The following is a 15,786-nucleotide window of genomic DNA, read 5'->3' as shown; positions in this document are numbered from 1 at the left end:
TGTACATGCATACATTGTCCTCTTTTAATATTAACGCATCTGAAATTTCCCAGATATGCTTTGATAAAAGAAATGATCTGCTTTTATTTACAATATTTTCTCTAGATAATGTATGGATATAATTATGGTTTCATGGGCTTCCAATTGTTCTTATACCTTCCACACATGTAACTCTATATCTATAGAGTAAATTTATTAGAATTATTACAGAGCTTTCAATGCAACCACAATCAATTCAGGAAACAGATTTATTTACTCATGTTCATGGGAGGAAAATCTACATAAAAACATTGATGAAAGCATACCAGCTATGTCATACTTGGATTCTTATACTAAAGCCCATTTATTAGAACTCATTGTAAAACAATGGGAAACCATGAAATGTAATTTGAATACAAATATTGGTCCCTGCAGGGTCTCAACAGTCATAAAAATATAGGAAAACAGAACTTTATTTAATATTGGAGCTGCTAATGTCTAAAGTTGTTTTTCTGAAGCTGGCCTTACCCTTTCATTTAAAGCCCTGAAGATTTTAGTGTAAACTCTTTGATGGGAGCTTCTGCGTTTCATTTAAGCCTAATGATGACCGGCAAGGAAAGTGACATCATTGACCGCATTTTCTATATGGAGGGAGGTTTAGAACGACTTTGTTCACTCATTTGCCCTCACACAGGCACCAGTTGGGCTTTCTAGTAGATATACAAAGAAGAGTAATGGGAATTTTGAAAGTTGGGTCTGTATTTCTTGGTTAGGCAAGTGTATAGTTATCCATTCCTTTTGTGATTTAAATTTTTTTCATGGAAGGTAAATAAGAAGGAAATATTAAATAGTTTAAAGTTATTTTTATAGGACAATATATTTCATAGGCTAACATAAAATCAAGCTGCTAAATTTTACAATTTTTCTGTCCAGCAGTTTATCTATATAACTGCCCTGAGTAGATGCTAATGCTGCTTAGCAGACGGCCCTTAGAATTTAAATATAACTCAGTAAAGCTACTCAAAAGATTTAACGATTCTTCTCAGGTATGTGTCATTTCAATTAAAAGAAGATTGGAGTCTCTCATTGGTTAAATATTATCTGCGTATTCACGTTTCATACTTCATATAAATGGGGTTATTAAGGAGTTTTAACTGTGCTTGTTACTATGCATTGGAGTCCATATGAATTTATTTATTTATTTTTGGTCAAAAAGGCAGGATTTTAAAGACTAAAACGTTCTGTTTATTGGAGTCTTGAAATAATACCTTTTAGAAAAGTGTAGATTGTTCCCTTGTGAAACTGAGTTTCGTGCAACCTCTCAGAATCTCAGTTTATGTAAAGAAGCCTGTATTTCAAATCCGTTGCTCTAATTTGTAGATTGTAGTGCATTTCAAAATTGTACAAATGTGTAAAATTTGTGCTTGTGGAAACTGCTGCTCTGAGTAGCTGTACTTTCCTTAATTTAATCCTCGCAATCCTCAAGCTATTGCATGCCCCGTTCATGAAAGGATACTTCACTGGGAACGATGTAGCCTAAACAATTGGGCTCTAAAACCTCCTTATCTAGCGCTTCCCTTAAAATTATATTAATTTATAATATATATTGAATGATAGCTTTACAAAAACAAATTCATGAATTGGTCTTTATGAAAATGACTCTTTCCAGTAAGTAAAAAAAGGGTTATCACAGTTTTGGTAACTTGCATGAGTTCGTGTTGGAAAAAAACAAAAAACAAACAAAGAAAAAACACAAAAAAACCCTTTCACATGTTCTTAATGACTTTAAAACTGATGTGCTCTAGGGGCACGCTCAGTTGTATGCTCTGAAGCAGTAGACACCATACAACTTATGCTTTTTATCTGGGAACCCCACGAAGCGCACGGCAGCCTCGGTGGGACTGCAGCGTCTCCTCGGCCTCGAGATGGGGTAGCGGACACTGCCATCCGCCAGCCAGCCCGCATCGCAGCGGTCGTATCCTAGAAGTTTCCAGGCGGCGAAGATCTGGCCCACTTTTGCGATCTGAGCACCATCGTTGAGACAAGCCTGCACCGCTTCGTCGTAGGTCAGCTTGGTGGGGTGGATCAGGTAGTAAAACCGGCCTGTGGAGAGAAGCAGAGAGAGTCAGGGGGCCTGTCTGCCCCTGAGCAGCCCAGAGATGGAAGGAGCCCAAACGGAAGTGTTTCTCAGGGAAGGGGGAGATGCAGTGTCTGTCAAGTTCCGGGAACATAGGGTTGTCAGTTAAACCTAGCGCCCCTCGGTCATTCTCCCATTTTCCTTGCCCCTTAGTATGTGTTCAGACATGCCCTTTTATAGCTTTGAAACCGAGAAGGGAAATGACAGATGCGGTTTCTGTTAGCTAATTAGTGACTAAAAGGGCCCTTCTGTAGTACCAGAGAAGACAGAATTCCATGTTAAAAGCAAGAGCTATTTAAATTCTAGCTGTAGCAAGACTGAACCCTAGCACAAGTTTCTGGAGAGGCAAAATTTGAATGTGAAAAGATCAAAAAACATTCCTGACATAAAAGTCCATTTAAAAAAAATCAAAAGCCCTCAAGTCCTTTTCATTACAGGTATCAATAAGACATTATTCTGATTCAAAGACTACAGTATGAAAATGCAAAAAATACAGGAAGTCACTTGCCATAAGTAATGCAGACCCAGAATGTGAACCCAGTCTGTTCAGTTACTAGCAAAGGGGATGAATTTATTTATGCAGTGGGAGCCCTGACACCTAACCATTTCTTGATTGCACAAGAAAGAGCGAATGAGTCTTAACCACTCACTGAATAAAGTTATTACTGAAATACCTTCCATGTATATTAAAGATGCAGACAGTGTATAAAGTATGGCATCAACTGGCTGAAGTGCTACACTGAAGATTTCCTCAGACTTGAGTCTCAGGTAGACTATAATCAGACTCTCTTACCTGATTGCACATTGTAATGGGATGTCTCCTCGCCCTCCATTACATATAGTATAATGACTGAAGTATAAATTAATGCTGGCCAGTTCTTTCTGGCAAGACTAAGACAATGTGATTTGGAGGATCGGTAGAGGCCACTGGGAACATGAGTTAGAAGGTTGGCTCTATCGTCCATACCAGAGGTCCACAAACTACAGCACAGGGGTCCCCAGAAGTTTTGTTAAAACACAGCTGTAGCCATCCGTTTAATACAATCTGTGGCGGTTTTGCATTACAACATACAGAGCTACATTGAGTAGTTGCGACAGAGACCGCGTGGCCCACAAAGCCAAAGATACTTATCATCTGGCCCTTTACAGAAAGTTGGTTCATCCCTGATCCCTTGCTATTTTTCCCAAAGCATGTCTCCAGGGAAGTGAAATAGAAAATGATGGGGCCGGGGTTTGCTTTACGGGCGTGTGACCTGGGCAGTTACACAGGGCCCCACGTGTGTTGAATGTGCTGCTGTCACCATCTTAAAATTCATAGTTTTTGGACAAGGAACTCATGTTTTCATTCTGCACTGGGCCCCACAAATTGTGTGGCTGGTTCTGGTTGGGGCAAGACAGGGTTGGGAGTTACACTGAAGGCAACAGATCAATCATCAACATGAAGACAACCTGGATCTCTTTTCTTCTGCTTTCATCTCCAGTGTTATTGCTACTTATTTATTTTATTTTTTTTTGCAAAGTTGTCTTTACTACTCTGAGCTTTCTCTTTATTTGAGTTTTGCTGATCAACTATGAACATAATCGACTTTGTAATTTAGAGAAGGAGAGCGTGACATAGAGACTACTCTCACTTCCATTAAGAGATCTGTATCCCAGGGCACGCATCTCTATCACACACAGCGGCAGCATCATCTTCATCAATAAGAAACAGACCCCATAGAATATCTCAATTTAAACTATTTTCTAACTCTAATCGGATGCAATAACACCTAGGAATAGTGGAAATACGCACTTTTGCTCACGTGGGTATTTTTAAAACTTATGACGTTAAAGAACATTGCATCTTCTCAAACTAAGGGCGATACATCAAAGCCGTGTCCTTTTCTTTTTTAAGTAGATAAGATTAAAAACGGAGTGTGGTGTTACGGCACGTATTGGTCCCCAGGACAGGAAAGAAGGCGGTACAGTTAACAGCTTACCATTGAAGTTAGATGTAAAACAGAAAACATCGTATCTGCTTTTGTCTTTATCCCAAAACCCGTAGTTCCTGACACCGGGCACCGTGTTCTGGCCTCCGCAAGGCTCTCTGGGCTTTGTGATGGGATACTGCACAGACCCGTCACTGAGCCAGCCGGCATTGCACCAGTCCAGCCCGCTCCGCCAGGCATTGTAGAGCTGGTCGAAGGAGGCAATCACAGCATCCTGGTCCAGACAAGCCTGCTGTGCCTCGTGGAAATTGAGATTGTAGCGCCCCAGTCGTGGAAAGTAAGGGAATACCACACCTGTGCAAAGGAGAGACCGAGGGATTAGTGGTACAGAAAGTACCAACTGTGAGCAAATGTTGCTTGACTGGTGAAAACATAATAGAATCTCCAGCAGATGAAGTTGCAGGTTCTGGTCAACTTGCAGTGGTTTCTTGTGGTCCCTTTCCCCTACAAACAGCCTCTCGGCTCTGAGCATCTCACAGTGAGATAGGCGGTTTGATGACTTCAGTGATTTACCCTTTCGCTAAGAGTTCAATACAAGCCTTAAAATTCTCCTTTCTGGAATGATTCACCCATAGATTATCTTTTTCAAATAGCCTCCTTGAGAATTTACCTTCTGCTACTTCTGTTAATAACCTTAAAATGGATTACTACTGAGTCCTTTTCAGCTAGGAAAAAGTCAATATTGAATACTAATAGTGGTAGAGGATGTAGAAACAGTGCTCAGAGAGAAGGTATTTATCAGGATTCTCCATGTTTTTTCTTAGTAGTTATTCTTATATAATTAGTAATTAGCTTAGGATAGCCTTCATTTTTTATCTGTTTTTTAAAAGACTTTATTTATTTAGAGAGACAGTACCATGGGTGGGGGAGCAAAAGGAGAGGGGGAGAGAGAATCTCAAGCAGACTCCATGGTGCAGAGCATAGTGCAGACTCAGGGCTTGATCCCAAGACCCTGAGATCGTGACTTGAGCCAAAATTAAGAGTTGGATGCTTAACCAACTGAGCCACATAGGTGCCCCACTTAAGATAGCCTTTTAAATGTATAAACAAATATGGTAACAAATGATTCAAATGTAGATACATATTTTCTTTTACATATGCTCCTAAAAACTTACTTGTCTAAGTAACTTTCACTTAGGAGGTTTCTTACTTGGAGAAACTCCAAAGTGAGTTTACATATCTAACAGAAACCTAATTAAGCAGCCTTATTTCATATTAATAAGCCAGTTCTTTACAGTGGGGGCATACCTCACTCCATATTCCATTAAGGGTATCCTGGCTCTGTTATCCATTTCAACTTTTAAGGGTAGCCCTTAATCTTATTTTTTTTCTGTCCTTGAACAGCACAACCAAAATAAGAGCTTTCATTTAAAAATAATTCTTCAGCTTCCATATTCATATGTTGCCAATTGAAACCAGCTTTTAAAAACATTTTTATTACAAAAAAAAAAACCTTCCCAAAGCTTGTCCTATACAAGGTGGATACAGCATAAACATCAGTTGAGTTAATGCCAAAGAATTAAGTTAACTATTTGGGCAAAAACCCTTAACAAATGTGAACAGTGTGACTTGGCACTTGACTTTGCCTGGGAAGATGCAATGGCTTCCCCAAAGCGTTCTTTTTGGTCAAATAATCACTGGAGGTGACTGAGCCACCTCCTGACTTTCGGGCGCATTTTCTTGAACCACTAAGAATTACATCAACAGAAAGCAAACTTGTATCATTTGCTGGACTTTCAGAAGGACCCCTGCATCAAAATGTCTCCCCGTAAAAGACAATTAATTCAGAGTGGTTAGTCAAGGCCTTGCCTTGGATTTTTGGTTATAATTAGAAATAATTAATACTTTAGCTTGTGGAATATAAACAGTTGTCCCACTGACACAGTAATTTGGTGGGTTATATCGCAAGTGCTGTTTTATGAGACCGCAGACCCTATTCAAGATGAATGTACAATTCACTCATCGTGTAACCAGGACACAGGAAATGTTTTCTTTTATAAATTGTCCTGGAAGACTCTACCAGAAGAAATTTCAATAGCCTAAATCAAGTCGTGTTCCCCCAAGGCCTCCGCAGGACACGTTTGTCCCTCTGGGGTAGTCCAGCTGGCACGGTTCCGTAAGAGGCAGGGATCCAGGAAGGCTTCCTGATCTCATCCTGCCTTCTCAGGTTCTTGGCTGAAGGATCTGTAAGCTGAATCAGCGCCAAAAGGAAGGAGGAAAAGACTCTCTCAGTTGCCACTGCCCCCTGCAGTGATGGGGGTGGAGGGGAGCCTGAGATGGTTCTATCTAAGAAGAGCTATTTCCAGGCATCCAGCTAAGAACCCAGTTAGCGCTGGGAAGGAACTGCTATAGCTCTCCCTGTCCCCTCATGCCTTTCATCCTCTTTCCTCAGAACCCCAGCAATGCCAATGAAAATAAAAATATTTAATTTATCCAATTGAGATTTCCTTGGCAGCTAGACCCTAAGTGAGAGAAAAATCTCAAAGTGTTTCAGTCTGGAGAGAGAAACCATTTGGGTTGGATTCCGTTTCCCAAATGTCTCAAGAAGGGAACAGTGGAGACTGCAGGATATTTTAATTTACAATGATTTTCAAGACCTAGACAGCCTTTCTGGTTTGAACTCACTGTGGTGTTATTTGGTGGACTCTCATGGGCATTAGGAAAAAATTTTCTTGAGTAGTTGGTTCTTGATTAACCATTGAATGTTACTGAACCATGATTGATTCAGTTCCAAATTCAGTGTAATGTATTTTTAAGTTCCTTTCAAATTTAACATAATTTCATTCAAACATTTCTTAAAGTCATAGTGAAACCCAGTACTGAAACTTCACTATTTTTCAATTGTAGAAATAAATGGTCAACTTATCATTATATTAATTCAAAATATTTACTTGAATTTTAATTAATGTTTGATGATTATGGAAAGAATACATCCCAAGTAAATCGAGGTCATTTTCTGTGTCTCAGCCAAAGTTGTAAAAGTTTCACTGTACTGTGCACATTTGGTGCACAGATTTCAATAATCAGATGTTTCTTACAAGCAGGGGCATTTCTGGAACTGCATGTTTGTTAGTATTTTATTTATTTACTTATTTTACTTCCAGCGAGTTAAGATTTCAACATCTAAGACTATAATCGCAGAAACCTGTCTCAGTGGAAAAACGTGCACTTCCTGCAGCTGAATTATGGAGCGGATGTTTATTGCTTTCATCCAGCATTACAAAAATACAAGTTAAACTTCCATCGGTGAAAACGAAGGGCATGTGATTATTTTCCAAGTATGATTATTTTATACTCATATGTCAAAATGTAATCAAAAGTTGTTTCTTTTCCCATGAAGAGCTGGTATGCATCACGACAAAGGGAATTAATAAGGATGATCTCTTGTATGGAAAAGAATGTGAGTAGTTTAGTCAGTAGAAATATGTTTCGAAAACACGCTCTTTAATATTTATAATTGCACAGTCCAGTTCATCCTAGTTGTTGGCAAATATCAATTTGTTAGACATCTGAAAGATGTCCATACCGTAGCCCATATAAAGCTAACGTAAATTTCAGGAACTTGAGTAATAGAAAGACAGACACCATGGAGTATAATTTTACCTTCCTCAGTGCCCCTTCTATTGCCTATCAGTGCTATACACATATCTGATTTTTTTTCTATTTCTAAAACCTCTCAGACTATATTTTTGTGTATCTAGCCCCATTTTCACCAGCAGAAAACCAGTACAATGGGAGATTGGAAAAAAAGTATCACGTTTTTCATATCCTTATTTATTTGTTAATTGCTGGAATGAATTCTGTAGACCAAGCTACTCATTAATTTCCAGTGACCTGAATCTCTTCGTTATAGTCACATAAGGCTAGTCTTGTTGGGTGTTGTTTCTAGCAGTGTGGGTAATTGGTAGTAATCAGAGGGTGTTACCCTATCGGAGATTCTATATGAAAAAATTGTTTCCACAGCTAACTCCAACTCAGTCTTTCAAAAAATCTTACAATTTTTTTATCAGTATGATTCAAAAAAAAAATTCAAAAAAATTTTGAATCAATATGATTCAAAAAAAAAAAAGAAACAATTCTTAAGTCACAGCTAAGAGTAAGGCACTGTGCTGGGTGCTCTAGAATACAGGTTTGGGGTGTGGCCTGTTCCTTCAAAGGGCCCATAATTTGATATGCAAACTATACATATATATGTATATATATATATATATTAGTTTGAATCCAAGACAGAATAAATCTTGTACTATAAATACAAACCATATAATTTGGACATCTTAAAGAAGAATGATTTTTTTCCTAATTGGAAAAATTCTTTGGAGAACATAGCATTTAGCATGTATTAAAGGACCAATATAATTTAAAACATTGTACAAGTACAGCTGAAAAACCATCATCATGACATTTAAAATGATATGCTTCCCTGGCCTTATTTATGTACATTAGAAGATTGACAAGGAGTTTGAGTGAAACTTGCCTGATGGTCACATGTAAGAATGTAACTGATAATGAAAAAAAGTAAAAAACTGGGTTGAAGGTATTAAGGGATAACCACAAAATCTCTTTTGCCACATAGCCCTTAAACTCTTAGGTATATAATCACTGCACCTTGCTCATCTGTCTCAGACTATGTGGAAATTACTAAGTCACTTTCAATGTTTATCCTCAGGTTAGCAACCAAGCTTCTTCAAATGCTATTCTACAGTGACTATCTTAAAATTTTTTTTTTGCAATTTCATTTAAAAATGAGTCCTTATCTCATATTGCAGCATATGTAGAGAAAATAATAGGCTGAGTTTTTCTTGAACATTATTCAGTGCAATTGGGATTATATAAAGCAAGATAAAATAAGGTGTCTTTATCATGATAACTTTTGAAGCTGGACAATGGTATACGGGGATTCAGTATATGAGTCTATTTTTCCAAATGCCTGAAATTGGCTATGATAACAATTTTTATCTTATCCTATTGCCAAGCTGAGAGCCTTAAACCAGTCCATGTGGATGCAGACTCTCTATGGCATCTGTTGTTCACATTTTTTCCCTTTGAGAAATTTCTCTCAACCCCACGATGTCCTGTCCTTGCTTTTTCATGCCCTCTACCTTTGGAAGGACCAGGTTCACCTTCCGAGGCCCCAATCAAGTGTTCCTTCCTTTGCGGGCCTTTCCATAGCCTCTCCATGGTGTGCATGCTTTGTTTGTGTATTCGAAAGTTTTAACCCGTTGTATCCAACATTCAATCACTTGTAAGCTCTTTACTGAGTACTAACTTTGTTCTTGGCCCCTGACTGCCTTCGAGTAGATTGTAGTTAACGGGTGGAGAAGGCAAGTTGGCAAACCTTTACAAAACAAAGTGTGATGACAGCTATAATGGAAATCTCTGTAAGGGGCTTGGAGAGCATCACAGCTGTGGAGCGGAACTCGGATCTTACTCTTTGAAGATTTGTATTTTATTCAGTTGTTCAGAAACGGATTTGTGTGTATAATGCTACATGTTAAAATGTTAGCTATTTCAAGGCAGGCCCTCTGGCTAATGGCTGCTTCTACACTTTCTGCAGCACACAAGAAAGACGGAAATGCACGACCTGCAGGGAGGGGAATGGAAGCGCTACCATGAGCGCACCAGTTAATGCCGTGAGACCAAAAGACAGCCTGTAGGTTGTCACCCAAGTCCCTGTGGGGCCGTTAAGAATCCCCTGCAGCTGGTGGCTGCCCTTCTGCCTGTTCGAGGTCTCTGGTCTTCTCTCCACCGGAGAATCCTTCCTGTGAGCCCCCAGATCACAGTGGATAAAAGCGTAGGCTTCTTCCAGTGTCCTTGGTATCACATTCCAGTTCTAGCTCTTACTACTGGCCATGTTGCCTTAGAAAAGAAGTCCTCCCTGAGTCTCATCTGTCGGGGAGGGGGGGGGAGGTTCCTGAAAGTGAGCCAAGCACAGCGCACGGGATTATAGCAACTGCTTTGTACCCGCTTACTTTATAACCAAATTCTACCTCATTTACTTTATTTATTGTATATGAAGTGTAGTTGACCTACAAGATAATAATTTCTGCCTTATTTTAAGATTCTTACTCTTGAAAGTATATTAGAATCTTTAGTAGCCTGTCAGACTATTGAATGAAAAAAACCAAGATTTGGAAATCTTCACATCTCCTGGCACTGAAACAGTACTTATAAAAATATTTATCAGTTCAATTGGTTTCTTGGACACATTTCCTTGGCTCATATGCTAATGGGTTATATGGTAGGGAAGTGTTCCAATAGCATGGAAAGCGTGGTGATTTGGGATGGTGAAGGGCCTAGGCAGGAAAAAGTTACTCTTTATAGTTTCTCTTTAACACCTCTAATTATGTCTGGAATACAGTTTGACCTTGGAGTGCATCATCCTCTGACACACTGTAAATCTCCTTTTTAAACAAAGGTATAGCAGGCTCCATGCTCAAAGCTATTAGCAAGCAGGTATCCAGGTGGAATATGGAAGTATCTTATATTCGTTGTATTTATTTTTATGGTTCCCTTCTATTTCTGGCAAGTTCTACTGCTTTCTATTCACTTAAAATTTCATTTTAAAATAAATGTAGGGAGACAGTAAATATGGCAGGTGAATTACTTAGGTTTAGGAAATACATGGTATATAAACAGAACTTTAGATGAAAAAGTAACTGAACAGGTAATATCATTCAACCTGTTATTCATAGTTGAGGAAGCCAGGTATAAGGATTAAATAACTTGCACCAGTTACAAAACTCATACTGGTAGAGTTGGTACTAACATAAAAGTCTTGGTTGGTACTACTAGCTTGAGGGTCTGTCCACTGCCTGATGCCCCTTCGATCAGGAAAATCGGCTGTCATTAATATTTGATAATTAACTGTTTTCTCTAAGGCCGTCACTTCTTTCATCTTGAATAATGCCAATGTTTATGGATATTCATGTGACTCAATAAAAACTGAAAGTACAAGGTGGTATGTAATCAGGAGCCAAGAACTACAACTAAGAGAGACAAGAGAAAAAAGGAGAGACAGGAGAAGGTCACAAAAATGTATTTTATGACATCGTGCAATTTATTAGATACATAAAGCTAATAAGTCTCCATACGTGTGATGGGATTCTGTGGGATTCAGAAGGTCAACTCTTCAGTGATACTCCAGTGGATCAAACAGATTCTTTCCCAAAGGCACAAATCTGTCCTAGGATGTGAAAGGAGCTTCTAGCAAACACACACCTATAGTTTATGTGCATAAGGAAGGAAAGTATTCTATCAATGTAGCCAAAAAAATTCATCCTTCAGTGTAGAGAAACACTGAAATTCGTGAACATAAGATGTTTTGAGATGCGTGAGAAACAGAGAAGAGTTTCCCTCTTGGTGGGGCATATAGAGGGTGGGCTTTGGGCAGCGAGCACACTTTATTGTTTAGCATTCTCTACATTTTGGTTTTTGAACCTACTGAGTAGATTACATACTTAAAAAATAATTCTCCCAGAATGCCTATATTGTTTGGTATTTGGTGTCTAAAAGACTCTGGACCATTAAAAGAGTTTACTTCTTACTTATTTAAATAAACTTGGAGGGCACTTTTTTGTTAAGATTTCACAGTTACTTTATAGAATACAATTACACGTATTTTAGTTAGCAGATGTCCTTCACAAAAGTTGCCATTATTTTGAAACTGAGATAATTTTAGAAGCATAATAAAAATGCATCCTATCTGAATTTCTCCATAACCATGTCATAAGATTTAAATTTTGAATAGCATAAGGCCATTTCCAAATATTAGTAATTCAGTTCCACTGCACGTTTCTCCTACTTGCAAATAGCTTCAATTTTGTGTATAACCATTGTGTGTACATTTCAGATATGAAAGCTGGAATCATTGACAGACTGCAAAACACAAAAGAAAAGAAACCCGCTATGCATGGACTTCTGATTTCTCACATCACTATGGTAACCACTAGACATTACTTGTCATGAAAAATGATTATCATTTCCAAGTTTAAAATGATTTATAGATACCTACCTTGTAAATCTAATGCCACCACAGCAGCATCATCTTCCAATCCTTCAATCACCTCACACTTATATTTCCCATAATCCTCCAGGGTGAGGTCTGCGATCACCAGAGAAGCATCGTTATCACTGCCTCCCTTCAGAAACACTCTACCCTGGTAGCCTCCATAGGCTTTCTTGTGATATCCCATGGAAACAAAAACGTCCACTTCCTTGAGGTAATCTGAAGTTAGCTTGGTCCACTTAATTCGGATCTTGTGGGTTCCTGAGCCAAATGCTGTAGGGTCTCGATAAAATTTACATGGCAGTGTAACATTGCCACCTCTGTATGAGAACACCCTGGCTTGTTCTGCTTCCACGAGTAGACGGGGGCCATTTTCTGCTATAATTAAAGAAGAAGAAGAAGAAGAACCATTAATATGCTTTTAGGCTTTTTTTTTTTTAATAAAATGAAATATGCTACCCATACAGGGTATCTGACAAAGAGTAGCGTTGGGTGATAAGCTTCTCTGCATTCTTGTACAGTAATATTTTTTGAACCACATAGAAAGGTAACCTCTAATACCTAGAGGGCACCTACAAGGTAGTCATGTCTTGTAAACCACTGATAAAAAGAAGGATGTTAATTACAATAACTGAAGATTACTGAATATAAAACTCCACAGTCATCAAAGTTTGATAATTTAACAACAAATTCTGTTTTATCCTACATTTAAATATCAAAAATGCGGAATCAAGACCAAGTGAAATGACATAGGTTATGATGAATTTCATCAATACAAACCAAAAAATTTCAAGGTAGGCAAATTTCTCTTCCCACTTGAGCTTTCTAATATGATAAATCTCTATTTTATTTACAGCAAAATTATAAAGCAACATGATCAATTTTCATCCTATTCTGGCCAAAGAATTTAGAGTATCCTCACATTTGTGGTTTCTATTCAAATATACACTTGTGATATGTCATTCTGGAGCAATTCAAGCAGTATGTATGTATTTTATTTTCACACAAAGAGTAGACATCAGAAAGGTATTTTTAGCCAATGCTTAAAAAAAAAAAAAAACAGGGCACCTGGGTGGCACAGATGGGTAAGCGTCTGCCTTCGGCTCAGGTCATGATCCCAGGGTCCTGGGATCGAGTCCCACATCAGGCTCCCTGCTCCTTGGGAGCCTGCTTCTCCCTCTGCCTCTCTCTCTCTCTCTCTCTCTCTGTCTCTCATGAATAAATAAATAAAATCTTTAAAAAAAAAAACACCAAGAACAACTCCAGGTTTTGAAATATATTCCTCAAAACTTAATTGCTAAAAGTATATCCAAAGTTATATTTATTTCCTGATTAAGCACATAATTATTTGTTTCTTTGTTCCCTTAAGTCTCTTTCTACCCCTTCTTGTCTTTGTTTTCCGCTACATCTTGTTTTATAGTCTATCTTCTCGCTCCCACCTTTCTCTTCCTTGGCCTTTGGTTTCCCTCCTCCCTCCTCCAAGAATGAGCTAGCTTTCCAGAGAGCACTGCAATAGTCCAATCCTGCCAAGTCAGCGGGGCTGCCGTTCTCCAGGGAGCCAGCTCTGCTTGTCACATCTTGGCTTTCTCTGGGGTTTCCCCCAGTTAGCTTACTGTGCTTTTGACCTTGACAGGGTCTCCTGGGGATGTGCAAGATTTGAAAATGAGAAAGCAATATAAAAACTCCCGGACACAGACACATCTTCGCATCTACACACAGCTTTCGAAGCTTGCCAAAAGCTGCCTTTCATGAAGCCCTGCACCCCTTCCTGCCTGGGGCAGGTAGGAACTGAGTGAATCTTGGCCGTGAATCATTTAGGATACACAGCTCAGGAAGATCTCCGGACAGATCCCATAACTTAACTTAGTTAACGGCGTACACAGAATTCAGATTTTAAAATAAGAAGTGTCCAAAAATAGACAAGTGGTTATATTTTTAACATACAGCAATCAGAATGAGTATTTTAAAATGGCCATATTTCATTTATAAGTCAGCCCCAATCCTCAGAAACTGAAAAGTTTAACAAAGCCATTAATGCCCCCTCTTGGAATAGATAATAAAATAAGAGGATAATGGCTTAATTAAAATGAATCATAAATCCAGCTCATTAGGCATCTCCTTTATATTTTATTCTTTATCTTTTTATTTAGGATCATAGAATCCTAAGGAATGAAAGGTAAATCTCTCCAACTCTACCCTACCTGTTATCTTCCCCCTTCAATATCCCTAATGACTGCATCCACGTGTCCTCTTTCCAGGAGGAGGAAAGTGCTGTAGACTGCTCAGTAATGCTTGAAGGTTGTAGGGAACAGCTCCTACCTCGTACCTGGAAGGACACTTCCAAGGCTTGAGCTGAGACCTGACACAGAGCTTCAGGAGGTTGTGGTTTCATGATTCTCACAAGATTTTTACTTTAAAGTCAAAACTAATGTCCAAATCCACAGGGATAAGGGGTATTATAGTAGTTAGGAACAAGGGTTGCAATGTGACACCTTGTTATAACCTCACCTCCTCAATTTACTAGCTCTGTAGCCTTGAGCAAGTTGTGCAACCTCTAAGCTCCAATTTCTTTATCTGTGAATTAGGGGTAGGAGCATCTATCATATATAGCTGACCTCATAGACACAGAGAGCACTTAGAATCATGTCTGATCAAAAGCTGAGCATGCACTCCTGGCTAACTGTTCCTACTGCATAGATCTTCCAGTTTTTCTCAAATATGATACTGCCTGATAATGAGGATAATTTTGGCATACGTTAACCTTCTACTTTCTTATAAAGCTTTGAATCCTGTGGGGTGAAAAATACATAAAATGCCACCTGTGTTATAAAGGAGATGTAGAAATTATTCTGTGGTTTCACATAATCATAAGGTGTTCCAGAATGAATACAAGGTCTGAGTGTTTCATAAATTAAAGAGTTAAAGCAAAGATCAAAAGTCTTGTACAAGGCACTGGGACTTCTAATTTTTTTCTGTGGTTTACTGTACCTCATCTTGTAGTATTTTAGTAGTGTAGGCTTCTGGTTTTTTTAGGTGATTTTTTTTTATGAGTAGATGATGACTTACGTGGTATAATATTGAGAATAGAGCAGATACCAAAAATCCACGATTTCCCACAAAAAAACTTTTCTAACAAGCCTGCCAGAATGTATAAAATTCTACCATTCTTATTTTGGGGGGGCGGTGGGGGGGGGCTGTGGCGTGGAAGTAATCAATGCCAGAAGTGCATGGCTGAAAGCCTAAGAAAGATGTGTAATGTGTAACACATCGAGTGACTGAGCGCCATCAGTGTTCATTAATCTAAACCACCAGCATGGTTTTGAGAACAATGTTTTTTGTTGGTTTGCTTGTTTTTAGAAGATTGACACTGCAGATCATACAACACTGAGTATTTTGGCGAGCGTGGCCTGTTGCAGAACAAAAAAGACATAGGAGGGAGCACTGGTCAGTGAGTCAGGATCTTTGGGTGTTTCACTGACTGGTCTGCCTCATGGAAACATTGACTTTGGAATTTGTGTCAGGCTCCCCATGGCGGGTAGTCATGATGGGGATGAACCAGGAAACACATCAGCTGAAGAGGGGAGAGCGCAGGGACAAAGAGCAGAAAAGGGAACTGAGCATGAGTGCCGATGACCAACTTTGCACCCGGCTTGCCTAGAGTAAGTCTCAAATCTCAT

General features: G+C 38.9%; 1 protein-coding gene across 2 annotated transcripts in view; it reads right to left on the bottom strand.

Annotated features, from left to right (window-relative positions):
• Positions 1-234: 234 nt before the first annotated feature.
• Positions 235-15,786, bottom strand: part of HAPLN1 (hyaluronan and proteoglycan link protein 1) — a 74,315-nt gene continuing 58,763 nt past the window's right edge. For both annotated transcript variants that reach the window (XM_006734137.3, XM_031029025.2), the window contains exons 3-5: positions 12,116-12,487; positions 4,096-4,398; positions 235-2,082 (exon numbers count right to left, since the gene is read on the bottom strand). In XM_006734137.3, the coding sequence (XP_006734200.1) occupies positions 1,793-2,082; positions 4,096-4,398; positions 12,116-12,487 (965 nt within the window). In that variant the 3' untranslated portion in view covers positions 235-1,792. The remainder of the gene's footprint in view (positions 2,083-4,095; positions 4,399-12,115; positions 12,488-15,786) is intronic.

This window comes from Leptonychotes weddellii, chromosome 7 (assembly GCF_054177405.1).
Source record: "Leptonychotes weddellii isolate Sample4059 chromosome 7, ASM5417740v2, whole genome shotgun sequence".
Classification (NCBI taxonomy): Eukaryota; Metazoa; Chordata; class Mammalia; order Carnivora; family Phocidae; genus Leptonychotes; species Leptonychotes weddellii.
This window is presented reverse-complemented; position numbering and strand designations above follow the sequence as displayed.